Here is a 23,785-nt window from a genome sequence, read left to right as displayed (position 1 = left end):
CCACTCTGGCGGAGGCCGACCGCGGTTGAAGTCAGGTCCATAGTCAGGTCATCCGCCAGGCCGCTTCGCCTGGACACCACTGCAACGCATCCCCGGGGCATCACATGGCGCGAGTGGGACCCGTACTCACTGCTAGGCCATTCAAAGCAGGTATGTGGTCAATGTGCGCTACATTGAAAACATTGACGCATGTGGACACAGAGTCTTGCTGCGCCCAGAGGCCATCTGGCGAGGCTGGCATGGCGGGGCCTCCCACACTGTACACCTGACCGCGTGCGACACAGCTGTGCACTGCTGCAACCCACGTGAGCGCCGGCTGGTGGGCCGGCCGGAGACGGAGCGGCGCGTCCTGAGGATGGCCGACGGACTCTGGATGGCCTCGTCCAGCCGCTGCAGTGTGCGCTCCATCAGGTCACTGTGCCGACTGCTGGAGTGACGCGGCTCCGGTGTATCCATGGCGGCCAGCTTCCGTCAGTCTGTGACCAAATAAACAAGGGATGATATGGTAACAGGTGTGGGACACTATCAGGACAATATATATATATATATATATATATATATATATATATATATATATATATATATATATGTGTGTGTTGTGTGTGTGTGTGTATAATATATGTGTGTGTATATAAACATCAGCCACAGAAAGAATACCATGCAGCTAGGACACAATCACACATTTAACTGATACTACTACAGAACAGACCTGTGTGCATGAAGGAGAGCTCTGAATGTTACAAACATGGCAGCAAATTAAGGCCATATATTTGGTAATTTGGAGTTATCAAATTGCAAAATCAGAACATATCACACAATAAGGTACATACAGAATGAAATGGCATTGAATTAATCAACTTAGTAACTTGAAACTATTCACGTAAATGATACACTAAAAAAAGCATTCATCAAAACACAATGGGTTCCCTCACAGAGTATGTTATATTTAATTCAATGATTACATACTGTTGCCTTCAAACAGCACTTGCCACATGCGGGAAGACCAGGTGATATTCACATGTTCATCAACACTCCAATGTGTCCCACCCACACCAGTTTCTTGCTGGCAGCCTACACGGGGTCACAACATGTGACGATGCTGCCAAAACATCAGTCAGGACAACACTGATGCAACCTTGGCATGAGCATCTCACATGGCACCCACAGAAATGTTTTCATTGAATCCTTGGTCCAGCTCTCACTGGGTCTGACATGCTTTGGTTATATGGTTAATTGATTTAATTTTGTTTTGTGTATGCAGTATGAATTATCAAGCATGATTACATATGCAATGAATGGCCAGTCAAATATCCGATATATGTTATATATATATATATATATATATATATATCTATATATATATATATAATGTATGTGTATATACATCCAATACATGACTGGGTGTCTACATTTAGTTCATGAGGATTAGTCATAAAGACTATCTTAGAATTAATGTTGCTTGTAATATTACTGTGAAGTAATATTACTACTGATATTAATATAGTACTGTAAAATTACTGGTATGTAATATTACTACCTGATAGTAATATTATTGATAAGTAATATTACTGAAAATAATATTTACAGCCAATCACTAATCAAACACATTAATCTCAAGCAAATTATACAACTATTGTTGTTCTATTAGACCTATGCATCTGTTCGTCAATCCAGCAATCACTATCTATGAGACCCTGGCTTACTGCTCAGTCAGTCATTTGACTTCTGAAGAACAAATACCTCGTCATTTGTCATCTGAATCTAATTACTAGAAGAATTAGTTGCAAAGTATGGCAGCAACCAACCACTTAGGTTAGTTGCATTGTACATGGTGATACAAAATGCCAGCCTTGCCTGCACACCTATATTTAGTTCCACAAACACAAGTCATAAAGACTGCTGAGAATTTAGTACTGTAATATTGCTGATAATGTTATATTATTGATGGTAAAATGACTGATATTAATACATTCATATCTATATGCAGAAATTTCAGAAGATGCTGACCAACAGCTCTTCTATAACGCATGGACAAAATCAAACCGAGAATTTAGCTTGGACACGCGCCACCCAGGCTATCTGAAACGTTCCTCCACCTGTCTGGCAGGATCACATAGCATGAGCACCTCACCGCTTCGTGAAGTGTGATGCCCTTTCACGAACGGGGAACAAATCGGCGCGGAAGTTTAGCTGGTTCCGACACCAAACACCCAGTAATCGTATTACGTTAGACAATGCTTATCAACACACAATTTTCGAACCAGCGGCACGCTCGTGCTCTGGCCGTGATCGCACGTTCGTGAAGTTGGCATCACATGCACATCCAGATTCGAATCCATATTCCAGATTCAGCGCACTCCTCAGATTGGCCTGAAACTGTGCATACAGATACAGTTTAATCTCGTGAGTATAATGAGCACAAAATCTTGGACACGGTACGCCTTATCACCGGACGATATATCAATATGAAAGATCACAATAAAAATGACGGACTCCTTCAATTCTTTGTAAACTCCGATAGTAACTGGTAGATATCGACCTCCTGATTACGAAAAATACAAAATGTTGGTCCGGTACGCTACATCAAAAAGGTTATAGCTGTCTAGGGGGCCATCATCGCAGCTTGAGAAATTGGTCGGGCTGGCGGCTGGTTAACGATAGGCCAGTGACGTCACAAAGTCGCAATGGCTCACGCGGCGGCGTTTCGGCATGGTATTGAAACGTCGAGTTTGTGAAACGTGAAGCGAAACGAGTCCGATACAAGTCCATGTGGTTCAGAATAGCCAGAATCGTAGCATTCAGCGTTTAGCGACATACCAGAAATCGTTCTAAAATCCTCGATCGAGGAGAATCATAACGTCCAGGCCTCCGCAGCGGCCCACCTGTCGATTAAAGTCCAGCGTCTCCTTAACTCCAGAGTGCGTGAGATCGGCGGGTTGGAGAGACTTTCCCACTTCTTCGCAACCCTTAACCTAGTGGTTCGGATATTGGCCGATAGAGGGCTACCGGAGCCGATTTCGCCCGCCTCAGCGACGAGATACGTCATGCGGCAACAGTGCTGCCTAGTTACATTATCAGTATCCAGTGTGCTGTATCAGTACATTATATACATATTGCCAGTATCCACTGTGCATGGGTATGGACAACGTTTTGTTGTGAAACGCACCAAAGTTCGCCGCGTCAGCACGTCCTTGGCAGCAGGCGCAATAAATAATTCAAACTTGATACCTGGCTCGTGGCATTGGAAATAGCTGGTTACTCGGCAGTAGCTGCTCGGTGATCGTGCAAGGCACTTGCCGGGGTGCCTGCTGTTTGGTATTGTGGGCTATGGATAAATTATCCGCGGTATTTGGTTCCGTTATTCACATTAAGTGTTGGTAAGGTTTCTCATTTTTTGAAGGAATTGATGACTGAGGTGTAAGGCGGACTGATTTGATGTCTGTTCCAGGTAGGCGCGCATATAGATCTCAAGCTCCTGGCACGATAACTTATATTGTTAGTGATTTTTTTTCTTTGGCTGACTTCCCTCCTTCTCCCCAATTGCAAATTCTTGCACACGCTCCTGCAAATGGGACTAATTTTGAATTAAACATGTCTTTACTCTTAAAGAGAGGGAGGGGTGGGGACTGCCTCATGAGCTGAATCCGGATACTATTCCCTGCTGAGACACGTTCAATCTGCAAACGGTTGGTTTCTCAACTGCAAACAGTTGAGACACCAGTCTGCAAACGGTTGGTTTCTTAAGTTAGGTGCGTTTTAAACGGGCTTGGTTTACCAAAATAAGTCGGTTGGCTGAGCGACAAAAATACAGCGAAGAGTACCGTGACAATATGCCGACAAATTGGTTTCTCTCCGAATTTGGCTTACTTTTTCACAAATCCGGTGGCTGCAATCCAAGTTACGGCGGGAGATGAAACCCTTGCAACCGAATAGGGGACTGCACTCCTGGCTGCAAGTAAATAGGACGCAAAAAAACAAACGTTCACTGCGAATGTATTCAACTGCCTGCCGCGAACGTCACGCAAAGCACTACGCACGTGCCGCCCTTAAAGGCACTGTGATTCATCATCTTAATAGCGGAGCCGAGTGTACGTCACTGAGCTGGTTTGCGATATAAAAGCTGAATGAATTGGGAGAATCGTGAGCTTGTATTCGCCATCCACTTCATCATCCCTGACAAGCTTTCTTCCTTTTACGTTTTAGACCTCCTAAGTATAGGATTTGGGGTTCAGCAAACACGAGTCTGGAGTTTATCGAGACGGGCGCAGTCGCGCCGCAGAGGGGCGATGGTGGTTAGTGGTAAGGGTGCTCATCTCTGGACTTTTCTATCCTAGAATGGAGTCCTGGCCACACCACTACCGCATCCCACGTACCTAATGCCTGATGAATACGTAATAGAGGCCGTTCCGCCTCGAAATAGCAATTGCAGCCGGTGTGGACGTAAAGCTCCGACCGGTATTACAGCCCGTCCAGACAAACAAACCGCCACCCGCCCAAATTTGCAGACAATGCTTCCGCTCAATCACTGTTTATATGTGGAATAATAATGTGTAATCGGTTGGACGCGGAGCTCGGACACACGAGGCAGCCCAGAGGCTGCCCAGCTCGACGGTCCGGCCGGCAGCCGCGCTCACGGCGGGCCGGCGGACGAGACAGCCCGGTCGCCAAATAAAGAACGCATTCGCGCGCGCGCCTTCCCTCGCCCGAGAACGGACTCACGCCACACGCGCGCGAGGGCTGTCGTGGGGCAGCCCGCCCGAGGTCGAAACCCTGCTAGTTCAGCCGGGCACGCCGCCATCTTTGCGTCAGAGTCCGAGACCCCTGACTCGGTTTCACTCGGTTCGCCGCGGTACACATCCCGGCGAACCGGACATCCGGACATGTCGGACATCCCGGGATCTTCCTGGTGCTGAACCGGAGCCCCCCCGCCCCCCCCCCCCCCCTCCCTCCTTGGCAGGCGCCTAAATGGAAGAGCCTCGTGTCAGTCAGGAACCAGCACCGGACAGGGTCCCTCTGCCCGTTTTCTCTAGGGCTGAAATATGTCGAACTGGAATTCCTGAGCTATGTATTAAACCCGCTACGCTTGGGACCCTTTTGGGTCTGTGAGTGGCCCCGTGTTGATCCATGGTCAGCCATCCCGGTCAGAGGGCCTTCGGCGTCAGAGAGAGGACCAATGTGTCATGTGTATTAATAGTAACCGATTGGAAATCTGAGAGGGGACGGAAAGGTCCTTCAGCCCCAACCGAGAAACGCATGGGGTCACAAGTCTTGGCTGAAAACTCTATTGGGGTCCGGCTTTTGGAGGGGGGGGGGGATGGGGTGTGGAACAAGGGCGAGGGTTCCAGGAGACCCTGGGGCAGCTCTTTTCGGAACTGTGAAGTCCAAAAAATTACCATACTAAATGAGAGGAGCAAAAAATATTGTCACCCAAAAATTATGATAATACCGTAGCAGCGTCTAGCAGTTCAGTAACCCCGCTCTGGTAAACTCGTAGACCCCTCTGGCCGCTCAGTCGGGACTTCTTGGTGGCCAGGGGTACTCCGGTATTTAAGGGCCCTTACAGCTGTTAAGACCTCTGTTGCCCTTCAAACTGCGGACACTAAGGGAGCTGGAAAACTGCTAGGATACCCTAGTCGCTCAGGAGTCGCATTCACCGCTCAGGTACCTCCAGTGGCGCACACAGGAGATGTACAGAGGCCCGTGCACCGCCCCCTCCCACCCAAGGGCTCTGTGGACAGACCATCGAAGACCCTATTCGTGGCTCCGAAGCGCCCGAAGGGCTCGGTGGATATCATATTAGGAATCCCGGTTCTGTGGCCCGGGTCTGCATAACCGGCATTAGTTGCGCATAACCGGTATTACAAAAACTGATGTACGTAGGTATAAGATCCATGTAAGAACAAGCGCGAGATAAACCACGCAAGTTGTTCAGTGCATTAGCAAGGAACATTACTCACATAGATAAGACAACAGTAGTGTTAGCCTTATTCTTCGGAGAACAAAAAAAAACGAAAAAAAACAGGAGAATTGAGATAAAGTTGGGTTGATATTTCGGCAACGTGCCTTTATCTAAACACTAGCAGAAGTGAATCCAAAATCCCTGCCGATGACTCTACTCGATTTTTCAGGGTTTTTTTAAATAGCAGGCCACAGTTTGTATGGGACACCAACAGTCAGGATATTAAACAAAAAGCGATTGTCAGCCATTATCGCCATACAGTACCTATCTCATAGTTAGAATGCGCGAACATACGTGTGCGTGCAAACGAATTCAAGCAAAAAGGCATCACGCATCACGCTTCATTCAAAACATGCAAGCAAGCTGAAGTAAACGGGTATCAAACATCGCCCATCAATTATACATGCAAATGATTTCAATTGAACAGGCATCGCACATCACGCGTCAGATATCACTTACATATGTAAACGATTTTAACCTAGCACACATCACACATAAAGGCACATATCACGTTCGCATAATCGGCCATGATGAGCCCTGTATGTAAGATTTAGTCGTCGACTTGTTATAAGAATGAATTCACGCATTTTCCTGTCTGGGTGGTCTTGTGCTCTGTAGATGACTACAGAGCGCACCCATCTACAGAGTGCAGGACCACCCAGATAGGAAAATCAGTGAATCCATTCTTATAAAAAGCCGGCGACCAAAATTAACATACAAGGCTCATCATGATCGATTATGTGAACGTGATATGTGCCTTTATGTGTGATGTGTGTTGGTTTAAAATCGTTTACATGCGTATGTGATGCCTGACGCGTGATGTGCGATGCTTGTTCAATTGAAATCGTTTGCATGCATAATTGATGGGCGATGTGTGGTGCCTGTTTACTTCAACTCGCTTGCATGTTTGAATGAATCGTGATGCGTGAGGCCCATTTGCTTGAATTCGTTTACATGTACACGTATGTTCACGCACTCTAATTCTGAGATAGGCACTGTATGGTGTTAATGGCTGGCAATCGCTGTTTCCGCGGAATGTGGCGTCCTGAAACAGCTGTGGCTTGCTGTTTCAAAAAAAACAACTGAAAAACGAGTAGGATTATTGGCAGGGAAGCTACGGTTTGATAAAGGCATGATGCCGAAATATCAACCCTATAACTATTTATATCATATGTAATTAGATATAGTTAATCATTATGTAATATATATTATAGGCATATATAACTATATTACATGTCACTAACCATATTTCCATTCTCCTGTTTTTCTCCGAGGAATAAGGCTAACACTACTGTCTTATCTAATCATGAGATACTTTAAAGTTTACATACCGAGGCTACTAGAAAAGGCTACGCAGACGTGGCGTCACCATGGGATAAACTTTGGTAGTTCGCGGTACGGTTTTTGGTCTATACTACGAAAAGTTGGTAGATACTGGTCAAGTGATTAGTGAGTGAAAAACGGAGATTTCGCCATTGAACTGGATGACAACATTGTTCTACATCTTTATCTTAAGGTTATGTTGACATATACTGTAATTTGCATTTCAAAACTTCTCAACACGACCCAATACTAGAACCTGATTCCAAAAACGAATCCTACTAAACCACATTTTCTCGTTCCAGCACCCGCGCCATATTCGTTGAGACCAACGCGCGTGAATATCTATATGTGATGTGTTTTTGTGAAAGGAATGTCGATATGTTAAAATATTAATTTCGCACGTAATATTAACGTTAACTTAATGGGCATTGATTGCGCATATCTTCGTACTGCAGTGCCTATGTGAAGTGAAATGTAAAAATAAGGTTATGTGAGGAGAGCAGGTGCCAAGAATTTCGCTGTTGCTATGTTATGATTTTCCTGGGCGTTGGTTAGCATGCAGATCTATAATGTTGGATGGGTGAGATCAAAATGGTGCACAGAGAATAACATTCCCAGCGCCCTAGGTATCTCTTTTAGACTATTTCGGAGCTGAGATATGAGCTTTGACCTTTTGACTGGCAGAAATGACAAAACTTTCCAGAAATCGGCCCATTTTACCGGAAAATTTCGTTATCTTGAACTGAAATGGCACTTGTTGTACTTAACGCCCCGGGTTTCGCCACTCACTACCCCCATAAGGGCAGGCCAACTCTGCATCCACCCTGACAACGTTCTCCTAAGGCTACGGGATGTGCATTCCAACTGCTCAATGCGCGTCCCAGGGTGCCGCGAGCCCGACTGTCCCGCCGTATCTCATTTTCATTCAATGTTGTTGTTGTTATTGTATGTTGTACTCTTTTACACAAACTGTTTCGAAGCACTTCTGGCTAACGTTCTTCGGGATAAATCACTGATTAATGGGTAACCCCATCTGTCGGTCGGGGAAGGCTGGAAGGGCATTTCAGCAATAATTTTATAGCTCTGGTGCAAACCAACGTAATTTCCCAGCTGAAAATGTTGCATTGAATGTGCTAGGCCGAAAAAATCAGCTTGTGGAAATATTTATGTTAGTCCGCAAAGAACAGTGTTTTCACGCCACCATAGCGTTGGTGCCATATGACTTCGTCCCATGATAACGTCACGGCATCGTTACTCAGAATGCAGTAATACGAGGGCTTGTTTACCAACGTACTACGATATCGATTTTGTCCAAAATTGTAATTCCAGAAAATGTCCACTGAAGAATGGAACGTTGAGAACTATAAGAAATACCAAACCAAGCAATATGACAATCTATGCCACCTTTGTATCATGACCTGTGGTGGCATCTTCAATGACGAGCGAGAGAAGCGAAAGCCGTCATCAGACTTACCCAGAAGGCATCCAAAAAGTTCATCAATGCTAAGACCGCTGTGATGTTTAACAAAACATGCATAGAGAACAATCTGCTTTGCGTGTGTCTATTTATATATATATATATATATATATATATATAAGTGTTGTGTATATATATATATATATATATATATGTGTGTGTGTGTGTGTACTCATATAAGTGCTAATCAATGGGTATGCGGTTAAGCCATGCATCAGATTTCGCGCCAGGTAGTTGTCCAGAACCGACCAAGACAAAGGGCCATTTAAGGTTAAGTCGATCGGATTTGTTATCGAAAATTAGCTTCGGCGCGTGTCCCCGTTCACTAACGAGAGTCTCATGGAAGGGCAATACGAATAAAACTACCAAAATAATTATGTCTCAAAAGCACTACCACGTCAAATGCTGACATGTATCACACATGTTTTCGTGATTGACGACAAGTTCTCTAAATGCCTCTTTCGGTGAAAATGACAGCGTGTCGTACTATTTTCTGTTTCCTGTAAAGATTGACTAGCCCAGAGGCGGATTCAGGATTTCGTCAAGGGCGGGCGGGCACACGACATTGTGTAGCCTTCTTGAGTGTGGGGCCCCCTCCAAAAAGGATTTTTGCATTTCGGTCATTACATTTTAAGACAAGTCGTATGCAACATATCTACATATATATATATATATATATATATATATATATATATATATAGTTACATAGATATGCATGTGGGTATTTACTTATTCATTTATTTCATGAGTACGGAAACCTATCGTACTGTGCACCGCCTTATAAAGCTAGGCGTGCTGCGCATGCATGCACATAAAACTCACCCACTTTCTACAGATCATGTTAAGTGCTGTGATTTTGAGGCTAGGTGTTTCGGAACAATAGGCAAAAAACTTAAGTTAGCTGCTAACAGCCATCAAAACCAAGCATGGACTTTACTTCCAGCTTACGGTTTTAAGGCCAGCTGGCTGGGTGACGTAATTAGTTGATGGCTGATGACTAGTGCAGAATGTTTCCTCTGTTATAAAGGAGTACAGCATATCCTAGCATTCTAAATATGTTAAGAACGTGCTTCACTAGTATAATAAGTGTCACACACTCAATAGCTAATGAAAATGACATACACGACGTCGGCGGCATGTAAAATTACGTTCTGCAATTGCGCGTAAAAATTCATCGGCGCATATTCGACCGCTGCTCTGAGGCGAAGGCACTAGGGTCAATAGGGACGAAGCCTGAGCGATCATTGGTGCCGCAGGAGACCAACAAAGTGGCTCCCATCCACAAGTGTAGGGTCCGTACAGCAAGCAAACAGAACCCAAGACTAACGTGATGTGCCCACGAACGACCGACAGTGCCTCGGCAAGCAGTGCCTCGGCAAGCCCCGGTCAGAGTACGGAACCCTCCGAGCGAAGGGGAATTATCCAAGATCATGAATTAATACCCCTGTGCGATCAAGAGCGCGCGGGCGGGTTAAAAACACGGGCCTCGATAGGAGTGAAGAGTCTCCCGCCAATGAGATCAAAGGGAGAGGGCCCCCGATCAAAGTAGATGGCCCCTGGGCATCGAGTGTCTCTGTAACCTACCTTATAAAAGCCCTAGCAACAGCACGAGGCCATCCAAGCAAGTGGACAGAGCCCGAGACTTAAATGAAGGGCCCCTGAGCAACTGAGTGTACCCTGGCATATAGGGCCCGGAAAAAGGGTATAGAGCCTTTCGGGCGAATGGGGATCACTGTTGATCGATCAGTGGAGGGCCACTGATCGATCAACAGTGCCCAGGAATGGAGGCAGATAGCGTCCCAGCGGCACATTGGACACTACGAGAAAATGCAAAGAGATCAAGGGCAACGTGGAAAGCTTCTTAGCGATCAGATTGGCGCGGCAAGTGGACATATAGGGCCAGGAAACCAACAGCGCAATGGCTCTAAACAGCATAATGAGCTCCAAAATTTCCCCCAAGCAACACTTCCTGAATCAGCAAAAAATGAACTCGGTCTGCTTATGCACTCTTAAATTTTGCTAGCAATTGTTCTTGGTCACTTATAGGCCCAAAGGCTTCCAATTTTGCTGGAAGAAAACTGCGTCCGTCCTGCCGGTTATGGCCCCCCTCGGTTCCCTCGGCATCGTCCATGGGGCATGGTCCCGTGCCTCCCCTCCTCTCCCCCCCCCCCCCTGCATCCGCCACCGGCCCGATCAGGTTAATAGATGGGGCCCGCCAAGAGCATAGGGCCATCCATTCAAAAAAGAAATACTCACGACACAATGTGTAGGGCTCTGAACGACCGAGTGCGCCCGAGCAGGTTAACATATAGCGACCCCCATCAGGAGCGTAGTGCCCTCCATTCAAACAGGAAGTACTCAGGACCAAATGTGGAGGGCCCCCGAATGATCGATTGTGCCCGAGCAGGTTCGGACAAGGTTCCCAAAAAGAGCGTAGGGCCCTCCGTTCAAATAAGAAGTATTCAAGACCCAATGCAGAGGACCTCCGAATGGTTCAGTGCGTCAGAGCAGGTTAACATATAGGGCCCCCGTCAAGAGCGTGGGGCCCTCCATTTAAAAAGGAAGTACCCAAAACCCAATGAAGAGCGCCCCGAATGACCGAGTTTCTCGAGCAAGTTAACAAACTTGGCTCCCAACAAGAGCGTAGGGCCCTCCATTCGAATGGGAAGCACCGAAGACGTTATGTGAATGGCCTCAGAATAACAGAATGTGCTCGAACAGCTTATCAGAAGGAGCCCCAGAAGAGCGTAAGGCCCTCCATCCAAATAAGAAGCACCCAAAACCCAGTGCGGAGGGCCCCCGAAAAAGGAGTATACCCGAGCAGATTATCAGGCGACCGAGACAAGAGTGCAGGGCCCTAAATTCAAACACCAAGACCCAATGTGCCGGGCCCTCGGACAATTCAGTGTGGCCGAAACGGCGAACAGATGGGGTTCCCGACAAGAACGTAGGGCCCTCCATTCAGATAGGAAGTGCCCAGGACACTATGTGGAGGGCCTCGGGATATTCGAGTGTGCCCGAGCAGGTTAGCAGATGGGGCCCCTGTAAGAGCGTACGACTTTCCGTTCAAATATGAAATACCCACAATACGAAGTAGAGGACCCCGAATAAGTGCGCCAGGGCAGGTTAACAGATAGGGCCCCCGAAAGCGTGGAGGGACCTCCATTCAGAAAGGAAGTACCCAAAACCACATGTAGAGGTCCCCCACGATCGAATGGGCCCGGGCAGCTTATCAGAAGGGGCCCCGACAGGAGCGCAATTCAAATAAGAAGTACCTAAAACCCGGTGCGGAGGGCCCCCGAAAGATTGAGTGTACCCAAACGAGCTATCAGATGACCCGATAGAAGCAGAGAGCCCTAAATTCAACCACCAAGACCCAATTTACAGGGCCCCCGAGCAATCCAGTGTGGCCGAGGAGGCAAACGGAGAGGTCCCCGACAAGTGCGTAACACCCCATTCAAATAGAACGTGCTCAAGGCCCAACGCAGAGCCCCTCCCCCCCTCCCCCCGAACGATTGAATGTGCCCGAACAGGTTATCAGATAGCCCCCCCCCCCCAAAAGAAGCGTAGGGCACTCCCATTAAGAAAAGAAGCCCCCAAGACCCAGCATGAAGGGTCCCCGAACGACTGGTGTGCACAAGCAGGCCATCAGATGGCCCTCGACAAGCCTGTAGGGCCCTAAGCAGGTGACAGGGACTTGGAAGCGCCATAGACCAACGAAGCGGGCCCATGAGCATATCACAAGTGTGTCGGTAGGTTAAATGAGACCCACGTAAAGGGCCCCTGAGCAACTGAGAACACCCCAGCAGGTTAAGATGTGGGACCCGGGCTATAGCCCACAAAGCCTGTCTGGCGAATGGAAAGAACAGGTGAAAGGGCCCGTGATTGACAAGAGGGCCCCGGCCAGCTAGCAGGAAGGGCCCCAACAACAGCGCAGGGCCCCCGAGCAAATGCAAAGAAATAAACGGCAACGTGGAATGCTCCTTTACTATCGAAATGATCCCGCAAGTGGGCATAAAGGTCTCTCATAAACAGCGTGGTGCCCCTAGGCAGTGTAATGAGGCTTAAGATTTCCAGTTCACAACTTTTTCAATTGTTAAATATTTTTTTTTTAGTTCTCATAGGCCCTTCATTTTCGCTTTCAACTGTTCTTGGTCGTCTGGAAGTCCAGAGATAACCAATTTTGTTGCGTTTTGTGTTAAAAAAAACCGCATATGTTGGGCCGGCAATGGGCCATTCGGAGCCAGTAGGCCCCTTCAATGCACAAGGGGAGGAACATGGCCCGTCCCCCCCCTGGATCCGCCCCTGGACTAGCTTCCGGAATATCCGGCCGCATTATGGCCGGAGTGACATAACGGGAGAGCTTTGGCACCCACAGATTGGAGTGCAAAAGTGTGGATTCATTTAATGTTACGCTCAGGAAATGTGTGGTTGATAGTAATATCCCTTCTGCATGTGCGTTGTACGACGTACAACATACGTACAACATACGTACAACATACGTACGTTAAACATACGTACAATGTACGTATGTTTAAGTACCTATGCTCGCTGTATGTCTTAACCATCGCCCTGATACGCCGTTTTGCATAACTCGGACTGATAGGGGGAAGGGGTCGATGCGACCCCCCCCCCCCTGGCGTTTCCAAGCTTATAAAGATAGAGAGAACACCAGTGTATTGTTTTGAACGCGACCTCACGATTGGTACTAGTTTATGTGTTGTTGACAAGTCAATGGTCGAATTTTCCAGAAAACCGCACTTTGTAGCTTTACTTGTCAATGAGAATACGATTATGTCAATGGGAACAAGCTTTGCGGTGACAAAAAACTTAAACTGGCTTGTGTCTTGTTCAGTTCTGAGTACATTCTGTAGCAGCGTCCTAGAATTGCCGACTTTGGGTGTAAAGCAACACCTTTATGAGGAGGAATTTTTTACCCTCATATTTTGTGTAAATTTTTCACTCCTGCCTGACATCGTCTAATCGCACATGCCAAGCCCCTATTTCCCTTTCTGAGATTTTCAGACACCATCCAAAACCGAGCTCCCTAGAAACCACCAAGCATAAACGAGCCTCCACAGAATCTGGACATCTATGTCTGGACTTGGCGACTCTGGACGTTGCATTCCTGGACCTTATGAACGCTTTTTAATGGGCAGGAAATTGGACGTTTTGTGGACGTTAACTGGATGCTGCGATCCTGGACGATATGAACACTGGACGATGCGATCCTGGACGTTTTGATGGCTCCCGGCTTCGTCGTTGTGTCGTTCGTCGTGTGTGCGTCGTTCGTCGTCGTTGCATGGCAACGTCGACTGCGTTGCTTGGAAAACAGTCGTCACGCAGAAATGCTGTGGTTAGTCTTGTCTATTATCGTCAAGGCCGTGTGATGCTAATACAATGCACCAAATGTACTGCCGTGATTATCGTGCGGTGTGGCATCAAGTTTGTATTGTTATGTGGCCTCAGTGCGTGCTGTTACATCGCAGATGGGATAATTTTGAAGTGGTGTGCGAGCGTGGGGAAAAAGTGAGCGTCAAAGACAGTTTTTTGGTAGCAAGATGCCATCCTGTGAAATGGCCTCTTGCAAGCATGTGAAACGGCATAATAAAGGCATTTTGTTTTGTTTTTTTACTTTTCCAAAAAACGTTCCAATTGTCCTGAAAACATGAGGTGCACCGTTTTTCTTGGACTAACGCTGTAAATGCGGAGAATGCGGTAATCTGATCTTATGTCATTTTCAAGATTATGACCATAATCCTGGCCATCTGGTTAAGGCCAGTCTCAAACCCAATATTAACCCATGCCTTCGACCAAGTACAGTTCCTTCTATGCAACTGGACATCGCCGGCACGCCGAAGTATGTGTGTGCTTAAAAGGAAAATCCCCGTCTGTTTTATGCAGAAAGCTTCGAACCCGATTCACAGTCACTAATGTATGCAGAATCTACGCAGCTCTGTGCGGTTTGTAGACTACAATACGAGATTCAAGCGAGAGTTTCCAACCATGACCTTGTTTACAAAGTGGGGCCTGGCTACCACACAAGTGGTACAGCCATCCATGCTACACGGGCGAAGGGGGGTGAGTGTCAGGGACGTAGCCAGGGTTTGTGACGGGGGGAGGGTAAGTTTGCGCGAGCGAATCTCAGCTCCATTGACAGTACATCTACGCACAGTGAAGTAACCAACAAACCCCACCGTTAAAACATATAGTACCTAGCGCATCAATGAGCTTCCAATATTGGTTTACCCTGGTGCCTTTAAACAGTCCTTTCACCTGCGTACCGTACATGTTCACTCGGCTTTTTGTGAGTCTTGTTATTTATGAATCACTTTTGGGCTGTTCGTGTTACTGTTCACGGCTGTGTCTGATATTTCAAATAAAGACTGTTTGGCTGGTCACCGAAGTCCGGGAAAACATGCAGAAATATCGTGGTAAAAAACTGCTGCTGTGCCTAAGCCACAGGCCTTGAACTCCATGGGCAGAGACGAATGGAGGTGGGGGGGGAGGAGGGGGGAGGGGCCTCGGAGGGCTGCGCTGTTCTCGTGTATTTTTGCATCGAAAAACAGTAATGGCGGCGCCAGCCCCCTGGGGCAGCTGATGCAATGAAAGAGACCATGAAATGGGCCCATCCATGCAGACCCGTGGTTATGGGCAGCAGCGGCAAATATCAGAGTGGTGCACGCAGTACAGTACTCGTCGGCCGTTGACCGTCCCTCTTACCCGCTCGGATTACGTCACGCTGAACCACAAAAAGGTGGTTGTGTATAAAAACAAGCATGCGATAACGAAACAGTGGGTATGTCCAGGTCCAAGACGTTTTGCTGTGGTAATGAAAAACAAAACTGGTGACTTGTGAAAGGGTCTGATTAATGCGTCCTGTTAGGTACGCGGAAATGACTGTTTCGTTGTTTCGCAGATCCAATATCCAGCTGTGGTGGAAGCGGCAGCGCATACGGACGACGTGGAGGCCGCCTACCAGCAAGCAGCCGCGATGCCTCCGGTGCCCGTCCTGAACGAAGTGAACGAGGACGACGGGTTCAACGAGTCGGGCAAAGGCAAGCCCCATAGCGGTGACGGCGAAAGAACCGAAAGTGGCCCCCGCTGCGGCAACGAGATGGACGGAGGTCAACATCGAGCACGAGACGCTAGCCTTCGTTTCCGGCTTCATGGCGGCCAAGTGCAAACGCCTCGATCCAAGTATGGAACTGTCGAACCGGAGGGTACCACCCAGCTATGTGCCAGACAGCTGGATACACACGATTAGCCAGGATGGTCTGATGGTGCCGTTACTGGCCTGGACGGGCGTTCTCGAGGCTTTCGAGATCGTGTCCCAACTAGTGATGGCCGAGGCATAGACCGAGACATTGGTATCGTGGACCGCCTCACAAAGCTCCTGCTATAAAAGTTTTGCGCTGGACAAGTGGATTGCTTGGAGGCTGGTGAAGACGCGCATCCATCTGCGCCTCAGATGGCTTAATCAGGCTGGGGCTGAGCGAGCTGCTGCCAGGCACGCAGCTAAACAGGTGCGACATCAGGTGGACAGCGCGAAGCGAACATCGTTGTGCTTATGTGAGCATACGTAAGTGAGCTTAAGTGAGCATCGTTATGGCTTCTTTCTTGTATTGCATGCTTGTGTGTCTGTCTGAGGCATAGGCGGTTCCTTCGCACACAACCGTCTGGGTTGTTTCAGACTGGTTATCATGTCGCATAACTGTAGATTTAAGTTGAAAAATCTATAGTTGTGTTCTCCGCCCCCCTGTTTATTTTGGGTTTTTGCTAAGTGTGCACAATGAAGTGTATGCTGGGCGCAAGAATAGTTTTAGTAAAATGCGGCAAACTATGAGTCATACTTGTGTTCGATAAATTGGCTACGTGGCGTGACGGATATGATCTTGATTAACAACACGCGCAAGGACCCTCGGAGGCTTCGTGGCATAGTTGACGCAATGCGCAATGTCTACAATGTCCTACGTTCTACCAGGCAGCATACCACTTCCGTCGTCTCAAATTGCCTCAATCGCACACCATTGCAACCCGGCGCGTCATTATGTATAGTGCTGAGGCTCAACGCGACAGGTCGGATGATGATCCTGGTGCTGCTTGGTCCTTCCTTTGGCAGTGTCTGGACCTTAAGCAGGCTCACCAATCTGCATTTAAGCAGCTGTAGGTAGGTTAACTTCAATGCATCGCCAAAGATTCAATGTTTGACATCCTAAGCACTTGGTTCCTTGGCCTATATTCGCTGTTTTATAATCAGCGTGCCAGAAATCCCCTTTCCTGTTCCCTCATAGTACTTCTTGAAGTGCCCTGTGGCGACCACTAGATGCATCTGTTAGCAGGTGCACCGGTGTAGAATACGCGAAGGTAGTTCAAGCGGTGTGGTGATGCCAGTCTGACACTTTGTGACGTCACTGTAATGGTGAAAAAGTGACGGAAAAATCCCCGGATGATCACACCTCATTACATGGCCTTGAACTGTTCTAGTGACGAGGTCGCCAATCAAGCCGCATTGCATTTTATGATCCTTGGCCCAGTTTCATATTCGATATTCAGCGGACTCCTTATAATGGCCTTAAACTCTGTGAATGTGAACAGATGCAGTTTAATCTTTGAGCATAATGAGCACAAAATATTGGACCGGTACGCCTTATTACCGGAGATTCATCAATATGAAAGATCACAATACAAATGTAGACTCCTTTAATTCTTTCAAAACTGCGCACACTTTTAGATGTTGAACTCATTACGAATAACATATAGTTGGACCGGTACGCTTTATCAGAAAAGTTATAGATTTTTAAATGTCAAGGTCGCTGAGGTATCAAACATGCATTAGGCATGGACCACATTTTCCTCATCCTCGACTCAGTCTCACATTCGATATTCAGCGGACCTTTAAGGTGGAACTGTAAATTATGGACAAATGTATCCTAATTTCCCGAGTAAGTTCCGAGGAACATTATTCACATGGATTAGGCAGTAGCGTAAACCTCATTCCTCGGAGAAAACCAAGAGAATGGAAATATGGTTGGGTTGATGTTTCGGCAGCATGTCCTTATCGAAACAATAGCAGACGTGAATTCAAAATTGCCTGCCGATGAATCTACTCGATTTTTCGTTTTTTTAAGCAGCAAGCCACAGTTTTTACAGGACACCAACATTCATGGGATTAAACAAAGAGCCATCGTCAGTCATTGCCACGATACAGTCCCTATCTAATAATTAGAATGCGCGAACATACGCATACATGCAAACAAATTCAAGCAAATAGGCATCACGCACCACGTTTCACCCAAACATGCAAGAGAGTTGAAGTAAACAGGCATCCCACATCGCGCATCAATTATGCATGCAAACGGTTTCAGTTGAACAGGCATCGCACATCATGTGTCAGGCATCACTTATTCATGTAAACAATTTTAAGCTAGCACACATCACATATAAAGGCACATATCACGTTCGCATGAGCGGCCGTGATGAGCCCTGAATGGTGAGATTTGGTCGCCGACTTTTGATACGAGTGGATCCACTTATTTTCATGTCTGGGTGGTCCTGTTCTCTGTGCTACAGAGCACAACACCACCCAGTTATTCTCATGTTTGGGTGGTTCTGTGCTCTGTGTTATAGAGCACAGAACCATCCAGACAGTAAAATAAGTGAATCCGTTCTTATAAAAAGTCGGCGACCAAATCTTAACATACAGGGCTCATCATGACAGATCATGCAAACATGATATGTGCCTTTATACGTGATGTGCGCTAGCTTAAATCGTTTACATATGTAAGTGATGCCTGTCCGCATGATGTGCGATGCCTGTTCAATTGAAATCGTTCACATGTATAATTGAGGCGCGATGTGTGATTCCTGTTTACTTCAACTCGCTTGTATGTTTGAGTGAAGTGTGATGCGTGATGTCAATTTGCTTAAATTCGTTTGCATGTACACGTATGTTTGCGTATTCTAATTCCTAGATGGGGACTTTATGGTGGTAATGGCTGGCAGTCGCTCTTTGTTTAATCCCCTGAATGTTGGTGTCTTGTAACAACTGTGGCTTGCTGTTTCAAAAAAGCCTGAAAAATCGAGTAGGATCATCGATAGGCAATTTTGATTCACTTCTGCTATTGTTTCGATAAAAGCATGCTACCGAAATATCAACCCAACTATATTTTCATTCTCCTGGTCTTCTCCTAGGGATAAGACCAGTACTACTTACCTTAAATTTATTCGTGTAATGAGCATATGATTTTGGACCGGTACGTCCTATTGCCAGAGGTATGTCACGATGAAAAATCGCTGTAGGAATGTCGACCCCTTCAATTCCTTCCAAACTCGGAACTTTGGTAGATATGAACCTCCTGATTATGATCAATGCAGAATCTTGGACCGGTACACTGCATCACAGAAGTTACAGCTTTTCCAACGTCAAGGTCGCCAAGACGGGCTCTGCCGCGTTTTCTGTAACGTTGAACGTTGGTTCAGGGCCTCATTCGGTTCGGCTCGCTCTTTAGGTTGGCGTCGCTGGTATTGCCACGTGACGCCGCCGACGGCCGCCGCCGGACGCTGCGCGTCGTCACGTGGTCAGGTCAGCTCCTGGACGTAGATGGCGGGGCAGATACCGGCGGTGCCGTTCAACTCTTCAACCACCAGCCGTCCTCCTGCTTGTCGTGCATGTTGATGATGTGACCTGGGCACAGCGAACGAGGTCAGCCCCAGTGAGACGGGGTCTGGGGCAGCAGTACCGAGACGGGCAGCAGCATGAAGAATTGAACTATTGGACATATACGACTATTTTGTCCCATAGTAATGCATCGCACAAATACATCCAGCTGTAACTTCGTAGGCAGATGTTCAGTCGTTTTCGCACGCGAATTCTTAAAGGCTTTGGACCAGACGACGACTCATGCAACTGTTCGGACAAGAGCGTCGCAACCGCTCGCGTCGACGGAGGCGGGAAACAAAAGCATAACCGACAGTGCTGCTGCTTTCGTCCCGGAGTCCGTTACTCTTTCTCTGAGTCAAGGCACATGCAGAAACAAAGCTACAGCCGTCCCGCCAGGGTAGTCGGTGGGGTGGACACCAGTTAGGGCACCGCTGCAGGCGTCAGCAGCGGGTGCCGCCAGCATACCCACTCCTTGATGACGATCTCGTCGTTTACGTTGACGTAATCGCAGAGCACCTTGCAGCGCCCGATGGACGGCGCCGGCTCCACAGGTGAGGGAGACGCCGTCAGCTGCTCACTGAACGAGTCAGCTGGCGGCGGTGATGACGGTCAGCGGGAGCTGCGTAGGCGGTAATTATCAATAGGACGGTCGGGAGCTATTCAATAACACCCATGTAACTACAGATTCCGCTGGCACCCGCTGCTCTATCAACAAAGGCATCGCTCTGGCACGGCGGTGCGTACCGAGGTCTGACTTGTGCTGGTTGGAGATGTCATCCGCCTTGCCCCGGTCGGTGGCCCAGTCCGTGAAGTCCCCCGGTGAGAGGTTCAGCGGGTCCAGCCGCGCTCAGTTCAGGACCTGGCCGCCAGAGATGCCGCGTGAGCTGTCATTGACACCGAAAGTACAAACATAAACAGTCAGCATACCATGTTATGTTTACACAGCACTGTGACCAATGCAGCCACACAGCTCAGTAGGTTCGGCATGCCTGGGGACTAGGAAGCGGAGAGGCAGGCTCGTGACTATCGGCGCGGGAGATGACCGAGTGACCCTACGCATGCAAGATCAGTAAATTAAAGCGAACGGAGCATGCCTTCAGCTCTACCAAATATGAAAACACTGAAACAACAAATGGATCGACATGCAACACATAACACGAATACTTGATCTGAATTTAAGTGTTAATGTTGTCATATACGTTACTGAGTATAGCTTGCAATAGGTACTCAATCTGTGGCCCCACAGTGGACTGAAATGTCTGCCATGGTAAAGGTTCTGTTCGGATGCTACGATACAAGACGCGACACCGGAATCTAGATGATGCTTCCTGTGCATAATTCCGTTTCTCGTCAGGAAGACTCCATGTGACGTATCGTGTGGTGTATTGCCACATATGGTTCCCCGGTTGGCAGGAATCACACATATGGGATATGGTCACTGGCCATGAGGGCATGAGGGCATCCCTTTTACATTCACCCTGATAATGAAATAACGTCCACCTATTTGTGAGACCGTTTCCATCGCGAGAAGCACACACTGATGGCGCCGCTTAAACCACTCGGTTGCGGATGGTGCCGATGCCTTCAACCTGACACTCGACGACATCACCACGCTGCAGGAACTGCGACGGCTTCATGAACACGCCGACGCCGGGTGGCATGCCTGTTAAGATGACGTTGCCGGGCAGCAGGGTCAGGCACTGCGAGATGTGCGCCACCACCTGATGACAGTCGAACACCAGCTGGCGTGTGGTGCTGTTCTGGCGCGTGGCGCCGTTGACGCGGCAGGCGAGCGCCAGAGCGTGAGGCTCGAGCGCGTCGGCCGTCACCAGGCTCGGCCCCAGCGGGCAGAACGTGTCCATGGCCTTGCCGAGCAGCCACTGGCCGCCGTTGCGGTGCAGCTGACAGTCCCGCACCGAGACGTCGTGCGCCACCGTGTAGCCGAATATGTAGTCGGCGGGCTGCTCCCGACTGGCGGCCCGGCAGCGCTGCCCGATCACCACGGCCAGCTCCACCTTCCAGTCCACCTGGCTCGTCGCCGACGGCAGCATGATGCCGTCCGCCGGGCTGACGATGCAGCTCGGAAACTCGTTGGACACCACCGGCTCGGTGGGCACTGGGTGGTTTCGCTCGACGCGGTGGTTCATGTAGTTTATGCAGATGCAGAGCACCTTGTGCACCTCTTGAGCACCTTGCTGCGTCACCGGCGCGCGCAGTTAGACCTCGGCCAGCGGCACCGTTGGCGCTGAGCTCTCAGCGGCGCGCAGCAGCTCTTGCACGTGCGCCGGCGTCCCCAGCTTCAGCAGCTGCACGGTGCTGGGCGGTAACGTCTCGTCATAGAGCAGCTTCACCGCCTTGTCGCCGTCCGTCAGCAGCCCCAGCCGGCTCCGTGCACTGCACACGGACATCTCATTCTGCAACAGCAACGATGTCGCAACAGTAGCTGCGATGCCGAAGCTCCAGATGTCCACAAGTGACCGGACAACATTGCCTGTCTTGCCGTAACGGTGTCCGGAGCTCTAGCTACCCTCCATCAATCGTCTCACCGCATTGCCTGTCCTGTTGCAACAAAGACCACAGTTCTATTAATCCTCCAGCGCTCCACCACTGGCTGTGTCCCGTGGCCTACCACCACTGGCGTCCGGAATTCGAGCTGTCTGCCAACAGTGGTCTGACCCCTGACCTGTCCCGTTGAGACAGGTTGAATGACGCCGCCGCGCGGTGGGCCTGGGCACGCCACTGTGCGGAGAAAGAGCGTACGATCTCGCAGTTGCGATCCGCGCTGGTCGGGTGGTCCGTGCGGAGCCACATGCCGGTGGGCAAGGTTTTGAATGCGCAGCTGCTTGCTGCGCCCGCAGCTGCCGGCGTGAAATGCAACCAGCATGGCTTGGGGCAAGGAGCGACGGCCGTGGATCAGTTTTTGGCAAGCCCGGTCAGTAGTGCTGCGGCTGAATAGACGGACGAGTGACGGTAAGGCCAAGGCTCCCGTAACTGAAGCGGAAGCCATGAGTGCACCTGCTCCAACACTCTATAAGGTCGTTTGGGATATGTTGGGTGAAGTTTGCTGTCACTCAGGACATATTTTCACTGGTACTATCTTAAGTATGGGCCGCATCGCCGGAGCGGGCTTTGTCGCGCCCGCCCACGTGTCTGTCTGCCTGCGTCGTCGACGTCTGTCTGCCTGTGTTGTCGGCGTCTGACAGTCACCAACGCTTGCCCACCTGTATCGACGCTTACCTCCTTGACGTTTGTTAGCCTCTGGCGCCTTAGACATTCCACTCTGACCTCGTCGTCGTTTTCCAGCCTGCCTCTTTATTGGCTGCCGGTGTGGTTTTTTGACGTCTCTTTGTGACGCGAGACGCCTTCTCCCGGTTACGGGGGTCCACAAGTTCAGCGCATTGAGGTTGCCAACCACCCATGCTAGACGACTCATTTTCGACGACTCAAATTAAATGCTTGGCTTGAATGGCACGTATGTTAACATCGTCAAACGTTTTCTGGAATCCTTGTTGTCCTCCACCGCTGACTAACTGTGACCTGCATCGGTCACAATGAAGCATGAACTGTCAGCTATATTGCTCTGATAACCTGACCCTGTGGCCTACCCTGTGAGTGCGGTGTTGTGAACAACTATCATCCACTGCTGATCTTACTGCGTGACCCCTCATGCTGCCATATTGTCCGGAGCTCGAATCTCTTTCCACCGATGAACTTACCGTCCGGTTTGCCCTTGCCCTACCGCGGTGTCTTGAGTTCCAGCTGTTCTCCACCGATTTCCGAACCCCATGACCTGGACTGTTAAATGGTGTCCAGGATGCTATCTGCGAGCTACCTCCATGACCTTCAACCTGCCCTCATGACCTGCAGCCTGTCCCGGTGACCCGTAGCCTGCCCCCGTGATTAGAAACGTGGCCCGTGATCCGCAACTTGGCCAATGAACTGCAACCTGGTCCCATAATCTGGAGACCGACCAGTATGTTGTATCCTGAGAATTTCACCCCTTCCAGCTGTGTCCGAAATTTTAACCGTTTTATCGACCCTGGCGGTGGCTTTCAACTCGCTTACGTCTTTGTGAGCAGACTGCCCGCCGAGGACGTAACAAACCGGACAGCTTGGCAGCCGGCTCGTTCACTAGCCCACTCGGGCCTGGTCACTGCCCGCTGAAGCCGTCCTGTCACTCCGAACCAAGATGGGCCCACTGCAGGGTATAGGGGTCGCGTTTCTAACCACTGGTTTAAGAGAGCACGGCAACAGTGAATAGAAGTTTACGAGCTGTTGGTTTGTGCGGGAGGTGACCAACACGAAAAAAGCGGCGCCTCGTATACGGCGGCAGTGAGTGACAACGTATGCTAGCGCGCGTGGC

The 23,785-nt window shown here is 48.9% G+C and overlaps 1 protein-coding gene and 1 long non-coding RNA gene across 2 annotated transcripts; both read right to left on the bottom strand.

Moving 5' to 3' along the window:
* Position 1: 1 nt before the first annotated feature.
* LOC119089277 (uncharacterized) lies at positions 2–2,276 on the bottom strand. The gene is made up of 3 exons (XR_005093165.1): positions 2,132–2,276; positions 306–476; positions 2–79 (listed from the first exon to the last, which is right to left on the bottom strand). It is a non-coding gene; the product is annotated as an uncharacterized LOC119089277 (long non-coding RNA).
* Positions 2,277–20,972: 18,696 nt separating this feature from the next.
* On the bottom strand, positions 20,973–22,233 carry LOC119108974 (fumarylacetoacetate hydrolase domain-containing protein 2-like). Its single transcript, XM_037236127.1, has 3 exons — positions 22,183–22,233; positions 21,735–21,836; positions 20,973–21,617 (listed from the first exon to the last, which is right to left on the bottom strand). The coding sequence occupies exons 1-3, from the start codon at positions 22,231–22,233 to the stop codon at positions 20,973–20,975; spliced, it is 798 nt and encodes a 265-aa protein (XP_037092022.1).
* Between the last annotated feature and the right edge of the window lie 1,552 nt (positions 22,234–23,785).

This window comes from Pollicipes pollicipes, unplaced genomic scaffold (genome assembly GCF_011947565.3).
Source record: "Pollicipes pollicipes isolate AB1234 unplaced genomic scaffold, Ppol_2.1 Scaffold_1017;HRSCAF=1181_pilon_pilon_pilon, whole genome shotgun sequence".
Classification (NCBI taxonomy): Eukaryota; Metazoa; Arthropoda; class Thecostraca; order Pollicipedomorpha; family Pollicipedidae; genus Pollicipes; species Pollicipes pollicipes.
The sequence above is the reverse complement of the archived record's forward strand: the minus strand, read 5'-3'. Positions and strand labels throughout refer to the sequence as shown.